We start from the raw sequence: 17,991 nt of genomic DNA, 5'->3' as shown, positions 1-17,991 counted from the left end.
TGGACATTAAAACTCCACATGGATTTTAAATCCCACAGCCATAATGATGATGTTTAAACAATTTATAATGGGGACTAGCTAAACAAATTCTGACACTGATAATCACTCATGTCCATCAACACAAATTAGAACTTTTTATAGCTCCAGTACAGAAGGTGACCTTTAAGACCATTGGCCTTGATTCACAGTTAGTTTTAAACCAGGGGGGAAAAAAAAAGAAAAAAGGAAAAAGGTCTGGTAGCAAATGTACAAATACTGTTCTAACCAGACAGGAGTACAGAGGCTCCCAGTGTGGGCTGCACTGAGAATTTTATATCCAACAGTCTCCAAAATTCTTGTCTAAAGCTCCTCATAAGTGAAATTCACACAACAAAAGAGCAGCACCAGCAAACTCTCACTGAACAGTTACAAGTGCTGTTATTCCAAAAGAAAAAAGTAAAACAATCCCTCACATTATATAAATATTTCAAACTATGTGTGTTGAGAATCACAGGTACCAATGCAATATTGTTTAATTATCCAGGGAGTTGTGAAATCCACCAACACACCTCAGACTGGTTAGAATTTTCTCCATTTTATGCCATTCCAAAAGCTATACTGTTCACATCCCAAATGAAAACTGTGTGGCAAACTAGGAAAAAATTTTACTATGTTGATTCTGAGAATTTTAATGCAATGCTTTCACAGAGATGCTAATACTATATCCCAAAAAAACATGGATCAATAAGGGTTTCTTCTCTAAAACATGTTCTGTTTGGTTTCCAATGTGTGCCTTGAAAACAAATTTATCAGCTGTAAAAACCAGAAGAACATCTTTGTTCCTCATGACTGAAGTCCTGTGCTTTGGGTTTCAATATTGAGTCTTTGTATGAAGGGAGAACAAAAATAACTCTAAAACATTAAACACATTATAGAACATGCCCAAGTAGATGGCAGAGTATGTGTGTACACACAGATCTCATTGCTCTTTGTAACACTTATAAAAAATACTTGTTAGTACTATATATATTATCCCAAATGAACAGTTTTCCCTAATTTCCTCTCACTTTCCAGATTGGTTATTCCTTCTTATAATAAACCATTGCCTGTAACAGCAATTCCACTTTTCCAGAATGGTAGCAGGAAAGCTTTAGAGTATTTAAACTACGAGAAATGTGAATTCACCCAGATCAAAACTCCATCTACCACTGCTAGCTTCAATACAGCTGTCACACTCTACTTGTTACAAAGGTACAGTGAGAAACTTGAGGGAAAACTGCTCAACTCCCAGGGAAAAAAAAAAAAAAAGGTTTGAAGGAACAGTAATCAGGTAGCAGATCCCAGTGCCAGGGTGATAATCACAGAGCCCCAGGCTGTCCCTGTCACAGTGCTTCACATCTGCCAGGCTCTCACAAGGCTGTGCTTCCCGTGTGCAATTGCATCAGCAAGTGCAATACTCATTTCTTACCCTGTGGTGACATTTTTATTCCTGCATTTAAAGCAGGTTCCTCAGCAGTTCTCAGTGCTCAAAGGTGAGGCTCTGCTGGTGCCCAGGAGTGTCACATGAAGGGCTCAAGCAGAACTCAGTGAGAGCAGAACCCTTTTCCCCACCTCACCAGCAAATCACTGAGCATTGCTGAAAACACCATTCCAGACTTTTCCACCTTTGGATAATAGCCTAACTTACTCCTCCATCTCTGAGAGGGGGATTTTTCAACAGGGAGGTTAAACTGGGGAGTCTCTACTGTGCTAAGCAAAGTTAATCACAGCCTTTTGATTAACTCTTCCTTTCAACTCTTTAATTGTCTGTCTGTGGCTTTTACCACCAGAGCCAGGCAAACGCTGACAGTTCCTTCACGGGCACGAGACAAATGTTGAACATGTTACATGAGAAAAGGTTAAGTGCAAACACAGCCAATAATCGGGGCTCTTTGGAGGCACTGCCAGATCTGAATAAATCTGACAGCACCTCATTGCAAAGGGCAAGAATTTATTATTGTCCAGGTTAAACGCTCTGCTCTTATCCCTTCTGTGGCTGGAGCACAAGAAAGGCTCTTTGTGTGCTGAAACAAACATTAAAGTGCCAACATCCACAGAATGTATAAGGTGTCTGGGGATTATTGTTCAGCAAAGAGTTTCACTTACTTTGGCTTCGGTCTCTCCCCTGTGAAGTGTGTACAAATGATGGACGGCACTTTGTGATGATGACCAAGGATGTGTCAGGATTTGAAAAACATGGAAATCATGGCCTAATGTGTCAGTGGTGACCAGCAACATCCCTGGGTAAAAAAAATAAATAAAAAAAAAATAAACACAAAAGCACAAGAGATTAATCGCTGCAAAAGAAGAGGCTTAAAGTGTCTATCTAAAAAACACTGAGTGTGGCTTAGATTTGAGGTTTGGAAACAGAAGAAAACACAGAAAATTACTGAACTGAAAGGAGTTCACCTCATAAAAATGAATCAGGACTCCAACTGAAATCATATTCACAGTACTACTACTTAAGTATTAATATATTAAGATAGTATTACAACACAAATCTATAAAAACATCTGAAAAATCTGAATATTCCAACTAAATCTGGGAACTGTGTGACCAATATGAAGCATTGAAGTGATGAATGTTACAGCAAAACCCCAAAATGCTCTTCCCTGGGCAAGAGCCAGTCTAAAAAAGATTGATGTCTCCACAATAACAATTTTTGGAAGAAGATATTATAGAAATCCAGCCAAAACAACCCATACCAAAACAATCCTGAAGAGGCATCTTCCTTATAAATGAAAGAAGCTGTCTGATTTATTGGTGAAAAGCAGAGTTGAGAGCTTTCAAATGAAACACTAAATGAGGTACCAGGTTCATTGAAAACAGGTCACTGGTGGAGGTACTGAAATGATTCAATCAGATCAGCAGAACCACAGGAACTTACATTTGCTATTTACTTTTTTATCCCTCAATGTCTCAGCCCATAACCCAGTTTTAAACATTTATAAAGATATTTGAAGTCAATTTGCCCTAAGTTTATATCAATTTATCATATAGGGAAAACACAGCATCATGGCAGAATTCAGGATTATAGTAACAAACTACAGATTTATTTTTCTGTTATTAACAAAATTTAATACATTATCACCCAAAGTAACCATCTCACACTTAGATAACATCAAGTACAAGGTGATTTTAGCAGTTTAATAGCAATTTTCTAAATAATTTTCAAGGTATCCATCTATTAAAGAAATCCAGGAATTCACACTCAGGTCTGTTGTAACATTTCTCCACATAAAGCACAACTGAAATCTTTTATCCTGCAGGAAGAGAACTTAGTCCCCATGTTTTACATGACACTTATTAAAAGGATAAATGGTTCTCTCATTTCTGCCATAAATGTCCATTGCCTTCATTTATTTACAGGTGATACCAGGAATTGCTCTTCCCTCTGCTACCAAGAACACACATTTGAAACATCTCACATTACCACTGATTTCCTACCTTATGACAATTGGAAAATTTTAGTTTTAAAATGTAAAAAGTGTGTCAAGCAGCAGAGTAAAAATGAAGTGTGATCAGCTTTTCTATGGGAGCACCATTCCATCACTGGATTGGTATCCTGAGTGTTTTTCCCTCCAAGAGATTGGATCCTTTAGGCCCAGACAGAAAAATGTCAGAGGTCAAAGGCTTGGCCCTGTGGAAATTTGTGAAACCAAGTTTTTCACAAGGCAGCACCCTCAGAGCCTGTGTGGCACCAGCAAAGAAGGATCCTGTGAAGGCAAACACAACCCACCAGCAGCAAGGTACAAAATCCAAATTGCTCTTGGAGACAAAACTGCCTCCGAGCTTCCCCTGAGCTTGACCACTGAGCCTGGCAGGGTCCAGCCTGGCCAGGCCACCCACGCTGCACCCAGGCATTTCCTGCAGCTCCACAAAGGCAGCAGCTCACATCTGAGCTCAGCAAGATTCCCTCCAGCAGACACACTTTTACTGTTCCCGGCTGTTCCTCCGGCCCCGGGTGTTAGAAATGAAAGAGAGTTTGTTATGGAGCTGAGAAATCCGGGACAGCGCTGGGGTATTATGTTTGGGCGGTAAGGCATGTGAGCTGAGGTTGGGCTGGATGTTAATGTTGGCTTAACTGGCAATTTCCTTGATTTGTAGTGACTGTGTTGATAGGAAATACAGCTCAAGTTGCTCCGGTGCAAGGCAGCCAAGGCTTTCGTGTGGGATTATGCACACAATTTGCATTAATTCTGTTCTGCAACATCACAAACTACACTTCCCTCCCAGTGAAGTGTGCGGTCCTCAATAATATATAGCATTTCCAGCAGAGAAAGCTGGAAGCAAAGAGGGGTTTGTGTGCTGGAGTTAGGCTGCTGCTGTTACTGGAGTATTCCAAAAGATCTCATTCAACCCAGTAAGAATTTATCTTCTCTATTCCCGTGTTTGTCTCTCCTCATGGATTGGACTCTTCATACAGACGTGGAGCTTTGGGTCCTTCTGTGCTTTCTCTTCTTCCTGATGGAAAGGACCTTTGGAGAAAAAGTTGGAGGAGATGGATCCATGGCTACCCTGAATACTGAGCAGACAAGCTCTACAAACAGATATTTTTTCTTCCCCCAAGGTTTGAGAAGTCTTTTATAAACACAGCCCCAGGGCTGACTGCACCCAGAGATCCCAGCAGAGCGTTCTGCGTGTGGATCCCAGCACACGGAAGATGGTAAAAAAACCCCTAAATCTGCCAAAAATCTGTCTGGAGCTGGAGACAAAAGGCTGTGTCATGATCCTGAGCCAGTGAAAACACGGGATCACCATCCCACGTTGTCCATGCAATCCAGGGGTGTTCAGCCCAGCAGGATCTGGTTTCAGCGCTGGCGAGAGCCGCAGGTGTCTGCGGGTGCTGCAAGGAGGGAATCATCCCCCTGCTCCTTCTTCCCAGCCCCACAGTGCTGTCTTTAGGCAGAGTAGGGCTCACTTTGAGCACAAACACCAAAACCTGAGGCACACAAGGCCTCAGAAGCCATGGTGGTCCCTGTTTGCTCCTTTGGTGACACCTCACCATGCCATTCACTCTCCCACCTGCAGCTCTGAGCAGTTCCAGATGATGCTCCCAGCTCTTGGTTCCATGTGTGCTTTGCCTTTGGGTTTGCTGGGTTTGCTTTGGGGTTCCTTTTCTCTGTTTCTGCTAACTTGAAAGAGTGCAGAGGTGAAAGATAATACATTTGTGGCTGGAAAGGAACTGACTTAAAAACAGAAAGATGGGTGGTATCTGACTTGGTAATTTGTGTCTAATCTAAACTCCTGCTGCCTGTCCCGTTTGGAATAAATGCATTTATTAGATGAAAACAAGCCCTTCACTTGTATCAGAGACTCTTTTTCAGTAAGTTAAAGAAGGACCTTTCACACCCACATTTGCATTTGAAGTACAAATATATTCTGGCAGGACTTGTATCAACACGGAGGTCCCAAGCACAACACCGCAGATGGGAAAGAACGTGTATTTATAAAAGAGCATTTTGAAATCTCTTCCTCGCTCCTGTTATTCAAACAATAAATCACCCATGTTTCAGAACACTGGGCTGGGGTTTGTGGTGGGATTTTTCAGTTCTCATTACTTCACACTGAAGAATCCCAGTTTTCCATTATCACAGTTCAGCCATTTCGTTTCTGTCTCCGTCTCCCTGCAGCATCCCAGCAGGAATTCCCAATCCCAGCGGAGAAACACGAACTGGAATCCTGGTCCCACCTCACTTTCACTTTCCAGAGCAGGAAACTTCAACTCAAGCTTCTTAAGAGGCCTTGTGACAGTTTTCCCAAAAAGTTGTTTAGACGGAAATGCAGGTTAAAGCCGTGCTAGGTTCAGTCCAAATGTTTTCTCTTATGAGGGACTTTATGGGTGAATAATCAGAGATGAAAAGTGAATAATTCTTGAGGATTTCCTGCTTATTTTTCAAACTGGCATTAATCCCTGTTTAACAGATAACAGCTGAAATCCATTGGAAGTCTTGCATACACAGGAGCCAGTGGAAATTTATGTGTAAACCAGACTTCATTTAGTATAGATCTCATTGCAAAAATTCTGATTTTGCTTATCCACAGTACGAGGGTGCAGCCAGATTAAATTAATGACTCTTTTACTGTGTGGTTGTTTTAAATCCACAGAGATGATTAAAATCCAGTTTCAAAGGAAGAGATATCCTAGATGGGGTGGAAAAAAAATTAGCAAAGCTTTGTTCTACCTGCCCTAATTTACAGTTTCCTACTTTTCCTGCATTCTGTTTGGGGAAACAATCAGCTTCTTTCAGGATAGAAATAAAAACATGAGGAATATATGCATAAAAGGAAAAACTAGTACAGATGTAGACTGTGGGTTAAGAGCTATTTATGCAGTATCAGAAGACTAAACCAGACTCTGGCCTGGCCATAAACTAAGCCCACGCCCTAAATGAGGTGCCAAGCCACAAAAAGCATTTGCGTCAACTGGGAATACAAGGAAAAGAAGGACTTCTAATTATAGGGCCTGGAAGCGGAAGCCCGGAGCGATTGGGAGCTGAGGCTGCTCCGTGTTTATCTCAGAGCTTCCTCCCCTCTGCCTGCTGAGCCTTGGCCCCAGGGTGGGACTGAGCTGCTGGTGGGACATGGAGTTCTCAGCTCCTGCCAGCCCTGGGGGCAAATCAGAGCTGGGAAAGCTGGGCAGCCCCGCCACAGCCGATTTGTGACACCTCCCTAACTGCAGAGATGGTGATTGAGTGCGTATAAATGAGGGATGAAGGGCTGGGAGCTTCACCACGAGCTTCCCTTCAGTTCTCAGGGGGTTCCACGAGCTTCACTTCAAGTTTCAGAGGGTTCCAAGAGTTTCCCTTCAGTTTTCAGGGGATTCCAAGAGTTTCCCTTCAGTTTTCAGGGGCTTCCAAGAGTTTCCCTTCAGTTTTCAGAGGGTTCCACGAGTTTCACTTCAAGTTTCAGAGGGTTCCAAGAGTTTCCCTTCAATTTTCAGAGGGTTTGAGAGTTTCCCTTCAATTTTCAGAGGGTTTGAGAGTTTCCCTTCAATTTTCAGAAGGTTCCAAAAGTTTCCCTTCAGTTTTCAGGGGGTTCCAAGAGTTTCCCTTCAATTTCCAGAGGGTTCCAAGAGTTTCCCTTCAGTTTTCAGAGAGTTCCAAGAGTTTCCCTTCAGTTTTCAGGGGGCTCCAAGAGTTTCCCTTCAATTTCCAGAGAGTTCCAAGAGTTTCCTTTCAGTTTTCAGGGAGTTCCAAGAGTTTCCCTTCAGTTTTCAGAGGGTTCCAAGAGTTTCCCTTCAATTTTCAGAGGGTTCCAGGAGCCTCCCTTCAGTTTTCAGGGGGTTCGAGAGTTTCCCTTCAGTTTTCAGAGGATTCCAAGAGTTTTCCTTCAGTTTTCAGAGGGTTCCAAGAGTTTCCCTTCAGTTCTCAGAGGGTTCCAAGAGTTTCCCTTCAATTTCCAGAGGGTTCCAAGAGTTTCCCTTCAGTTTTCAGGGGGTTCCAAGAGTTTCACTTCAATTTCCAGAGGATTCCAGGACCTTCCCTTCAGTTCTCAGAGGGTTCCAGGACCTTCCCTTCACTTCTCAGGGGGTTTTCCACCTTCCCCAGCTGGGTCACTCTCCCAGCACTCACTGAAGGATCTGACACCTTCCAGCTGTGCTGGATTTCTTTTCAGAACACCAAGGGCACGAGTGCTGGGCATCAGGCACACATCTGTGTGCAGGAAATGTGGGTGCATGGATAGACTGGATTTAGGAATGCAACCCTCACATTTCCATTCCCAGCCACAGAGAGAGCAGTCCAGTCACTGCACCAACTCACTGCTTGTCCAAAAAGTGATTCAAATATGAACTTGTCCCACTTCAGTTTGGAAATCTGAACTTGGATGCCATGTAGGGTTGGTCCTGAGCTTTGGAGCTGCTCAACCCCTGAGTGTTCCCATGTGCTGCAGTTACAAAACTGGGGCTCAAAAAACCTGAACTAAATAATGAAATTCTGATTTTAGCAAAATTCACCGCAAAATAAATGCAAGCACGTAAAGATTTAATGTAAATATTTAAAATATCCTCAGAAGTCTAAAGAAAGAGAAGCAAAATAGAATATTATTTTGTGAATAAATAACTCCCTATGACTCTTATAACTCCTAAAATAATCCATGGCTGCAGTTCTTCCTTCACAACCAACCCAAAATGCAATTCCTGATCAAGCCATCAAGGATTCCTCCTTTTGGTGACATGGGACACAGGAACACAACATTTATAAGTGCAGCTCATCACATTGCCTCAATTTTAACATATTTGTCTTCCAAGGCAATAATTCAAGTTGAAAACCAGGAGAAAATGAACAGAAAAACTGAAGAATTATTCTGTCATTAAATAATTACAGCTTGTTTTACTCTCCAGGAGTGTTTTCCTGCCAACTTTCTCTGATCAATGGGAAAAAACTTGTGCAGAGATGTTCCAATTCCACCCTCTTTAACTATTAACTCAAGGCCACCGTCACATTTCAATATAGAACATTAAAATAATCAGAGCAATTTCAGGTCTGTTAAAGGTGCAGTCAGGCATCCCAAGGGAGACACAGTTTAATCTGTTTTACTGCTGGCCCAACATTAATTTTCTTGTTATTAATGGGTGGAAAATCTCTTTTGTAGCCAAGGAAGCGTAATTATTTTAAATTTTCAATGTCTCGCACTTCACAGCTCTCAGCTGCCAGGCTGGCAGGAGCAACACTTCTGAAAAGCAGATCATTTATTTACCACATTTAAAAGAAAAAAAAACCCCTGATATTTATAAACCAGCACCATTTTTCAGCTGTTTACTAATTGAAAATCTTATTAGAAAACTTTCCTCTTTGATACTAAAACAGGAATGTACCTGCCCCATCCCATTGATTTAAAAGCTGGTCCTACTCCCAAACTGAGTGTGGATTTAGCTATAGCTACAGAAATGTTTGAAATTTTGTATTTTCAGTTTGTTTTAAGAGCTTTTATTGAAAAATATTGTGGCTTTTGCTCCCTCTAGAAGGGTGAGAAGCCAGGCTCGAGTCCTGCAGCTGGAAAACCCCTCTATGCTGCATCTGAGCCTACAGAAAAGCTTTTATTGGGAAAAACTGTCCCAGGAGAAGACCACCAGGAAGCTTTGGTAACAGAATGTCCTTTTCAGAGCCTCTAAGGATACTTACTCACCTTAACAAATTGGCAATTGAAGCAGAGGCTCTAAAAAAATCAAATAGTGGATAATTCTCATCTTTCCTGGCTGCCCACAGGGTTTGTTGTACATATAGTTCTTGGAATGCAGCCTGACAGGGAAATGAGGCACAAACCTTCCAAAACCAGGAGTGAATGATTTAAACAACCTTTGAATAGACATGAAAACTTCTACACTTAACCTGCATTCCAAACCAGATCCAAGGCATGGAGGTGTTTGTTTGGATGCTCCTGGAAATCCCATCTGGAGCTCAGGAGGTCATGGCCAGGCCAGGCTCTGCACTGACCATGGACACTGCAGGAATTGGGATCCCAGCACAACCCCCTGCTCTGGTGGGCTCAGCCAAAATGATTCCAAAATTATTCCAAAATTATTGTCTGCATCACTTGAGGCTCCCATGGAACTCCAGAGGAAGAGCAGCAGTGTCCACATGAAGATGTTCTGGCATCCTCCAACACCAAACTCAACTCTCAAACACCAAGACTCCAGAATTCCTGATCATATCTAAATTTAGGGCTGATTTCTCTACATTTTATTTCATCTATAAATTGTAAAAATGACATCTCTGCAGGTTTTCATGTTCCACTTGTTTCCACATTGGATCCTTGAGGCTTCACTTTCCTTGGGGTGAGGATCTGGCTCTTCCTCCCCTCTGCAGGGACAGCAGGTAAAAACTTTATGGGCTAAAAGAACAGACTGTGCACTGGCTGTGGAGAACTTGCCCAAGTGTAGACAACAATGTATTTAGCACCTCAGCTTTAGCACAAATAAAACATAAGTAATTTATTTTTAAATGTGGTGAAGTAAAGACAATTGACTGAAATAAAGCTGCAGCCCAGCAGACTTTAAAATTACTCTGAAAAGCACAAATAACAGTTCCTGCAGTATGGAGAGATGTGGATCATTTACACACAAGTTGGTTTTAATTATCACAGTTCATAAAGGCCTCTATACCTCTGATCTGTCCAAATGCAGGGAGGGTTCTGCTCTTTCTTAACACAATAAAAATCTATACAGGGATCCTCCCAAAATTCAGACCTGAGCACCTGTGCTGCTCCTGTGCTGAGACAGGATGGAATTAAGGGGTTTATCAGCCCCAAATGTAAAATTTTCAGTGGATCAGAGCAGTGCTCCCTGTTTGCCTCCCCAGCACAGCTCTGCAGTCACTGTCTGGTGCAGACACTGCCTGAAATTAGGAGGAAAAGTGGGATTTCAAAAGCCAACTCTTGTTTTGTTCTCTGTAATGAGCTCAGCCTGATTGCCAATAGACCACTGCAGGATGGGCTGGGATGATGTTCCAGCCCTAGCTTCAAACAAAATCCTGCCTTGATGTTGAATAAAGAGCACAGAATCCTGGGCTAAGTGCTGCTCTCACTGGAGGCAGCTGAGGGAAGAGTTCTCTGCTGGTTTGTCCCCATCCCTCCTGCAAACCTCCCACAGCATCTGCAAGCAGCCAAAAATAACACCACTTAAAGAAGTGTTTTGCCATTAAACACCATTAGATCTAAGTGTCACTCTCTAAATTATTGTCATCCCAGTACCTGAGCAAACCAAAGAATTTGATCATGATAGAAGTATCCAGCAATTTGCAAAAATATCCTTCCTTTTGAAAATTTGGTTTTGCATAAAAATTCTGCTGCCCTTTAAATTTACACAGTCCTAGACATTCTCTTAAGGAGGCATTTAATTAATATCTATATACTATTCTAATTTAAGCAGCTGTATTCATTTCACTTATTTATTTCATTTAATTAGCTCTACTCTAGGTATCATCCTTCTTCCAGAGCACAAAGCAAAATTACTGTTCTGGAACTGAGGATTCTCAGTTCACTGCACAGAGCTCCACAAAAAATTCCCTTCCAAGAAAATGCAGGCAGATGAGAATGCAGCTTTTCTGTCACAAACTCCCAGTGAACTGCACTGCACTGTTAAAGAGTTCTGACACAACAGATGGGGTGTCAGAATGACACCAACTGGTCAGCAAAAGTGAAAATATAAATGACAGACATTTAGTTTTATTCTCTGAAATGTGACTTCACCCTCCTGATCTTCATGGAATTTGCTGCATTTTAGAAATTGTTAATTTAGGCAAGGGAAGCTGTTGGTTCCCTGACCATTTCCCTGAGTGCTGCTGCAATCAGCCAGAACATTATTTATCTACAGATAATGAAATGCTAATTGTCAGATTAATAAATCATTTAATACATAAGGTTTGTAGTTGTCCCTGCTGCCCATAGTGACTGCTCATTTATAAAGAGGAAGGAGAGAAACAGGTATTTTGGAGGAGTTTCTTACAAGTATTTTCAGGTTTTAGCTGATTTCACTCAGGAGAGAGGGTAAGATCACAAACGAGTGAAATGATTTTATTTCTGTATTTATGGAGGACTACAATTTAATCCATGTGCTGATCCTTTGGATGCTGAGGATCACACCATGTGTGCACCTGGCTGGCAGGATCCCAGGAGACAGGAATTCCTCAGCAGTGGAAGAGGGACTGAATCTCCTCCCTCCCACCACAGTGAAAGAGCTGCTAAAGTTTGAAATTTCCAGAAAAGAAAAATTCCACATCCAACACTCCACAGAGAAGTGTCCCAGTGGGATCAGCAATCCCTCCAAAGCCATGGGACACATTCCCAGGAGATTTTTGTCTTGTTTCCATCTAACCCAACAACAGAAAAATCTCTTACCACTGGGGTTAAAGGCCATGCAGCAAATGGGCTTCTCATGAGCAGGGAAATGGGCCACGATGCCATCACTGTCTGAGTCCTCACTCACCAGCACCTGAGAACAGAACACAGCCCAGGATTAGCAGGGAAACCTCTCCAGAGGGAAAATCCCAATTTCCTGGCCCAGGGATGGGGTTGTAAGGTGTTCACATCCACTCTGTAACTGCATCTCAGCTGAACACCAACAATCCTTGGGAATTCTCTGATACAGACACAGGAGACCTGCTCTAATAACCAGAAAGGATTGTCCACTTCATGCCTGCATTTCCTATTTATTTATCCTATTCAAACTGGGGAAAAGAGAAAAATATTCCTGTTTTGCTCCATGAATTACTGCTGGCTGCACAAGAGCTCATTACATTGTGCTGTGCAGGAAGCTCCATTTGAGGTTTCCCATAAAAAAATCACATCCTAGAAAGAAAAGGGAATATTGAACCCTCCCATAAATCAGTGTTTTGATCCCAAGTACATAAGGCAAGGAGGAAGATCAGATCAAACCCCAGAGAAAGTGGGTTTGCTTTCCATGAGCCCCTCAGGTGGGAACAGCACAGCTCCCACCCTGCTGTCAGGGGTGCTGGAATTGAGGGATCTGGATTTCCAAAGGAATGCCAAGGGCTGCCAGTGTGGATGGAAGCAGCTGCACTCTGGAATTCACAGTTAACATGAATTTTCTCCAACTTGAAACTGCCTCACTCAGTATGAGGTAACACTATCACAAAGGTTGTTATCAAAAAATCAGCCCTCATAAAATACCTTCTTGATAACAAGAAAGGAATTAAAATATAGGAGAGAGTTTTCACAGCACAGGGAGATTCGGTGGAAAAGGAAATACCTGGACTGAGATCTGTGTGTGCAGCAGCTCCTGGGGAAACGGACAAAGGATGAACTTTTGGGGTTTTAAACAAAAGCAAATTTGAAGTCAATAAAACTCCCGGGCCAATCAAACTAAAGCTGAGTGTGAGGACATACAAAGGGACAAAATATCTAAGTTTAATTGCATGAACAGCAAAGATATTCCTAGATTTATAGAAAAGAACCAGAAGATGTGTGGACAAAACCATGCAAGAGCTGTAGGGGTATTTTATTCCTTGATTATCCTAAAAGCTGAATTAAGTAAAACAGAGAGATCTGTCAGAAAAGGACTTGAAAAAGAGGGGTTTGTGGTGAGCAAAAACCATCTTCTTACTAAGACAGCACAAAACCACCCTGAACTATTTGTCTGCCTCTTCTAAAATAATCTGCAAGGTTTTTAATACTTCCTATCCCAGACATCGAAATCATTTGAAGATCTTTTCCTGCTCCAAGGAATGAGGAATCCTCTCCCAGTTTGGAGCAGGGCAGGGCTGAGGGGCTGGCACAGCCCAGAGCTCTGGCACTGCCACAGCACAATTATGGCTTTGCTCTCCCTCGTCAGCATTTTGTGTCCTTCCAGAACCACGAAACCAGAGGGGCTGGAGATCTTCTCAACCTCAGGCACTCCCAGCCATCATTTATCACAGCTCCCACTCCCAGGGAGCTGGGCTCAGCCTCAGCATTTTGCTCTAATTAAAGAGAAATGCTTTATAAATTTTTTTTTTTTGCAGGTCTAGCCTGTTAAATAAAAATATTCAATGAGAAATGTATCAAAGGATCAAAATCATTGTTAGAAAGTTATACAGGATATTTCATATGCAGCCTCTTCTTAATTCAACATGGCTTTATTTGAGAAAAAATAAAAATGATAAATGCACTGCTGTTATCACCCCTGCAACATAAAGCTCTGTCCAACAGGCAGGAACACTGGATGGCAACCTGATCCTTAAATATTTTCCTCTGGAAATATGACACAAAGCAAAAAGTCACAACATTAAAAACTGCAAAACACCTTAGACTTGGAAAAAGGCTCAGACTTAGAAAACTTGAGAACTCAAAAAAGGACAAATCTCTATTTGTATGTGATGTTGACTGATCCAATGCTTTCAATTCTTTTGTTATTTACAATTCAATTATTTTGTTTAAAAATATCTTCTAGAAAAAGAAATACTCCAAAAGGACTTTTTAAAGATCTCCCCTTTTCACTATAAAAGTTGATTTTCTGGTCCAGCCTTTGCAGATTCAAATTCAAGTGTGTTCTTCTGTACTAACCAAATAAAGCAAAATAAAAGCCAAAAAAACCAATTACAAAAGCACCTTCATCACTCAAAAATTTGGAAACCTTGGGCAATGGAGAATGTGAAATTCAGGGCTCCCTTCCCAGCACCTGATGTGTGTCACTCCCTGTGTCAGAATGGACAGAACTGGCTTTGGGTTCACGTGGAAACAACATTTGCTTGTGCATGGAAAGATGAAAAAATATTCTTCCTCTTTTTAAAAGCAGCATGAGAAAATAAATCCTTTAGGAACAGAGGAAAACATTTTTTAAAATCACCAATCTCTATTGAAATCTTCAGGATTTGTCCAGTCCTCCCCCTGCATTTCTGCACTGCCCTTGGGGATAACAAATATCACTTTTTACAAAATTCCAACACTACAAAGGAAGGAGGGGAAAAAAAAAATCCAAGGAATTGGACTTTACTCCATCATCAACCACTGTCCCTCCCAAAGGTGCCACCAAACCAAAGCCTGGTTCCCATCCCAGTTCAGAGCTTGCACAGCTTTAAATCCCAGCGTGATTTTCCCTTTTTTAAGAACTTCAGGAAATCAAAATGACACTGACACAACACCCAGTGCTTCAGGAACATCAAACCAGCACCACCAGCTCCTCCAGCCAGCTGAGGGTTTGTGCAGAGCTGGGAATTTTTCCTGGAAATCAAAACAGAGGGACAGCTTCCCTAATAACACATGCAAGGCTGTCAGGAGCTCATTCTCCCTCCCAGGGCGTGCAGAGCCCACAGGAATCCCAAGCTGCAATTTTTTTCCTCCCAAAAAGGTTTCCTTCTCCAAGGTAGTGGCTTCTAACCACTCTAAAAAACCTTCCAAAGTGTCTCATTGAGAAAATTCAGAAATCTGAGCTCAGCAGGATCCTCCTTGCAGAGCTCCCAACAAGAGACCAACACTGAGATTTTTCCATCCAGACTCCTCATGAACGAGCCCTCAGCTGCTCCTCACACCCAGAATTATTTCACCAAGAGCTGCAAGAGGATTTTCCCCAAACCTGCCCAGCCAAAGAGAATGTGGCTGGATGTGCTGAGCTCCCAAAGCAGCTCTGTTACAGCACAACTCTGAAGTTCATCAGAGATTCTTTAAATTGTCTTTATCTCACCCTGGAAGAAGAGACAAAGCAGCAAGAGCATCACTGCATTTACTGCCAGCCAGTGTTTGTTGGGAGGGCAGGAGATAACTGCAGCCAGAGCTTTTTTCTCCTGTGCCATATTTTCCTTCCTCCGTGGTATTTTCAGTACTGCTGAACAGAAGCCACTCATAATTATGACTTTAATTATTTTAATCTTTAAAGGCAAATTACACCACTTCTCCCAGTGGAGACATGTTTTTAAATAAAACATGAAAGTAACACAAATAAAAATGGACCCAAATCTAATCAAGCAGGTCCTACTCTTAATACAATTAAGAAAAGAGTAATCCCATCATCATAAAAACAAATAGGTTTGGCAATAATTATAAATATGAATATTGTATAACAAATATTTGCTGTACACTTGAGATCCCCAATGCTTTAAAGAGCTGGAGTTTGATTCACAAAGAGCCTCCCCCAAGTTACAGCCAAGGTCAAACTTCAGTGGAAAGGGGCTAAAAGTGATAGATCTGTGGCATTAACTACTGCACTCCTTTTAATAGAATCCAGCATAAACTCAAACCAGCCTCGTGCTCAGCCTGAACCATTTATCTGAGACAAAAATGTCTTCTTGACAAAAACCAGATCTCCTTTAATAAAAGTGAGGCAGACAGTATTATGCTCTGAGGGAATCCTGTTGCTCTTTTTATATTTATATATAAAGAGAATTCTTCTGTAATACATGGAGATATAAAAAGTGAAGAAAATTGAGGCCAAATATCTGAGCATCAGGACATCAGATCAGCCTGGGCCAAAGCTGATCCCAAAATAAAAGCCCTGGTGTTAATGACCAGTGGAATTATGTCTGTAGTTAAAGTTTTATTATTGAGTATGCTTCACTCTTCTTTTTGCTTCAGACCAAAATCTCACAACAGCTCCTGATAAGCATCTTGATTTGGTTCAATTGCCATCAGCTCCTCACCAAATGAAAATGAACTTTGGGAGCTGCAGCAGGCGGCTGCTTTTTCTCCCGAAAATTCCTCTTTAATGCAATAAAAAGTTAATAGGGAACAGAAAAAAAAAAAAAAAAAGCCCTGATCACATTTTTAAGCATAAATAGATCAACATGTTATCTTATTTTGCTGAGTTGTTTTGAAAATATTGCCTCCAATTCTCCTGAGTTGGGGATGAGCTGCACGGTGAGATTTCATCAGTCACAGCCCCGGTGAATGCACCTAGAATTGAGTTTGGGATTTTTAACTGGCCACATCTCTCTCTGTCAACCGTTAGATGTTGACCAGATTTACATTCTGCCCCAAAACTGGTGACTTTTGAGCAAGGTCATTATTGCAGCCTGCACGTGGGTGGCCCAGTGGATGAATTAATTAAGAATACAGAAACAAAGGTCGAAAGAAAATAATTTTTCTTTCAAACCCAAGCCAATAAAGTCCTACACATTTAATTCCAATTACTGAAAAAGAGGACATCTGTACAGCTTTAGGTTTATCCATTTCAGCTAATTAAGGGATTCAAATAAATAGTCCTTCCATCTAACTGAAAAGTTTGCTAACACTTCATTAGAAGGAAGTTTAAACAAGCACACAACCTTGTTAACATATTTTGGTTTACCACAAAGTTACTTGGGCATCTCGATAATTATTTTTATTCCTTTTACAAATATCCCCTGACAGCCAACGTCAATAATTCTGCATTCCTCTGCATTTATTTAATTACCTCATAATTCAAATTTTCCTAAAGTAGCAGCAATTCTGAAAGTAGGAGCTATCACATAAACAACTGCTGGGGATGAGAGTTTACTACAATATCTACATTCATAAGGGTTATTAAAAATACTTTCCCTGCAGATTTAATCCTGCAAGATTACATTAGGAGAGTTCTTTGGTCCTTAATTGTGGATTTTTCAGTGGTGAGTTTGCATTTCCCCCTCTGCCATGGCAGCACAGGGCAGTGAATGAGAAACATCGAGCTGCCTCTCACATCCCTCACATTTAATGCCTTTGAAATGGCAGAAATTCTAAAAAATTACTGCAAAATATAGTTAGTCCTCCTGGTTTGTGTCCAAAACATGTCCCTTCATCATCCCCCTGGCACAGAAATTGTTTTATTTGTGCACATGCACAGAGCAGCTCAGTGCATCTTTAGAACCCATGTGCTGTGCTTGAAATAACCGACAAAATACTTGCATCATTACTTTGCAAAACTTTCTACACATTTATTTTAAAAAAAATGCTTCCCTACTCAAAAAAAATCTTATTTCTCCTCCAAAATGCTGTATTTGCCTGCCTTAGATTTATTGTTGTCTTCCATTTTCTTTCTCTTTTTAAAACAGATTAATTCTTTCTTTTTTTTACTGCCTCTTATCTTACAGGCATATTTTATTACTTGGAAAATAAATCTATTTTTCACTGCAACACCCAAATTCTTAGTCAGGCTGTGCAGGTGATAGAAATCTTTACTGACCTGAAGGAGGTGAGGTATTTATTTTATATTAGGAAGGCATTGATGATAAGAAAATAATTCCTCCCTGCTTCTGAAATTCCCCTCGGTTGTGGCAAGGCTGAAACCCATGTGAGCACACACCAATCCCTGCTGAATGGGATTCAAGGTTTTCCAAGTGTCCATTTAGCCCAGAAATTACTTGGTTGGAATTTTCAATTCAGAGTTTCTCAGTGAGTGGAGGAAGAGCCTGATGGGCACAGCCATGAACACCCCAAATCAGGCAGGAAGGGTTTGGTGATTCCACCCAGAACTCTTCAGGCATCTGAAAACTGGGGTGATAAAACAAGGAAAAATCTTTTCATTGAGATTGGTAAAGTCCTCTCACTGAGAGTGGTAAAATCCTTTCACTGAGAGTGGTAAAATCC

At 41.3% G+C, this 17,991-nt stretch overlaps 1 protein-coding gene across 10 annotated transcripts in view; it reads right to left on the bottom strand.

The window, feature by feature from the left end:
* Positions 1-17,991, bottom strand: part of BCAS3 (BCAS3 microtubule associated cell migration factor) — a 295,160-nt gene that overhangs the window by 221,707 nt on the left and 55,462 nt on the right. For all 10 annotated transcript variants that reach the window (XR_004419938.1, XM_033078230.2, XM_033078232.2 and 7 more), the window contains exons 13-14: positions 11,857-11,950; positions 2,125-2,258 (exon numbers count right to left, since the gene is read on the bottom strand). Coding sequence is in view for 9 of the 10 variants with exons in the window: in XM_033078230.2 (XP_032934121.1) it covers positions 2,125-2,258; positions 11,857-11,950 (228 nt within the window). In the remaining variant the exon portion in view is untranslated. The remainder of the gene's footprint in view (positions 1-2,124; positions 2,259-11,856; positions 11,951-17,991) is intronic.

This window comes from Catharus ustulatus, chromosome 22 (assembly GCF_009819885.2).
Source record: "Catharus ustulatus isolate bCatUst1 chromosome 22, bCatUst1.pri.v2, whole genome shotgun sequence".
Lineage (NCBI taxonomy): Eukaryota > Metazoa > Chordata > Aves > Passeriformes > Turdidae > Catharus > Catharus ustulatus.
Note: the sequence above shows the minus strand (reverse complement) of the source record. Positions and strands in the feature narration are given on the sequence as shown.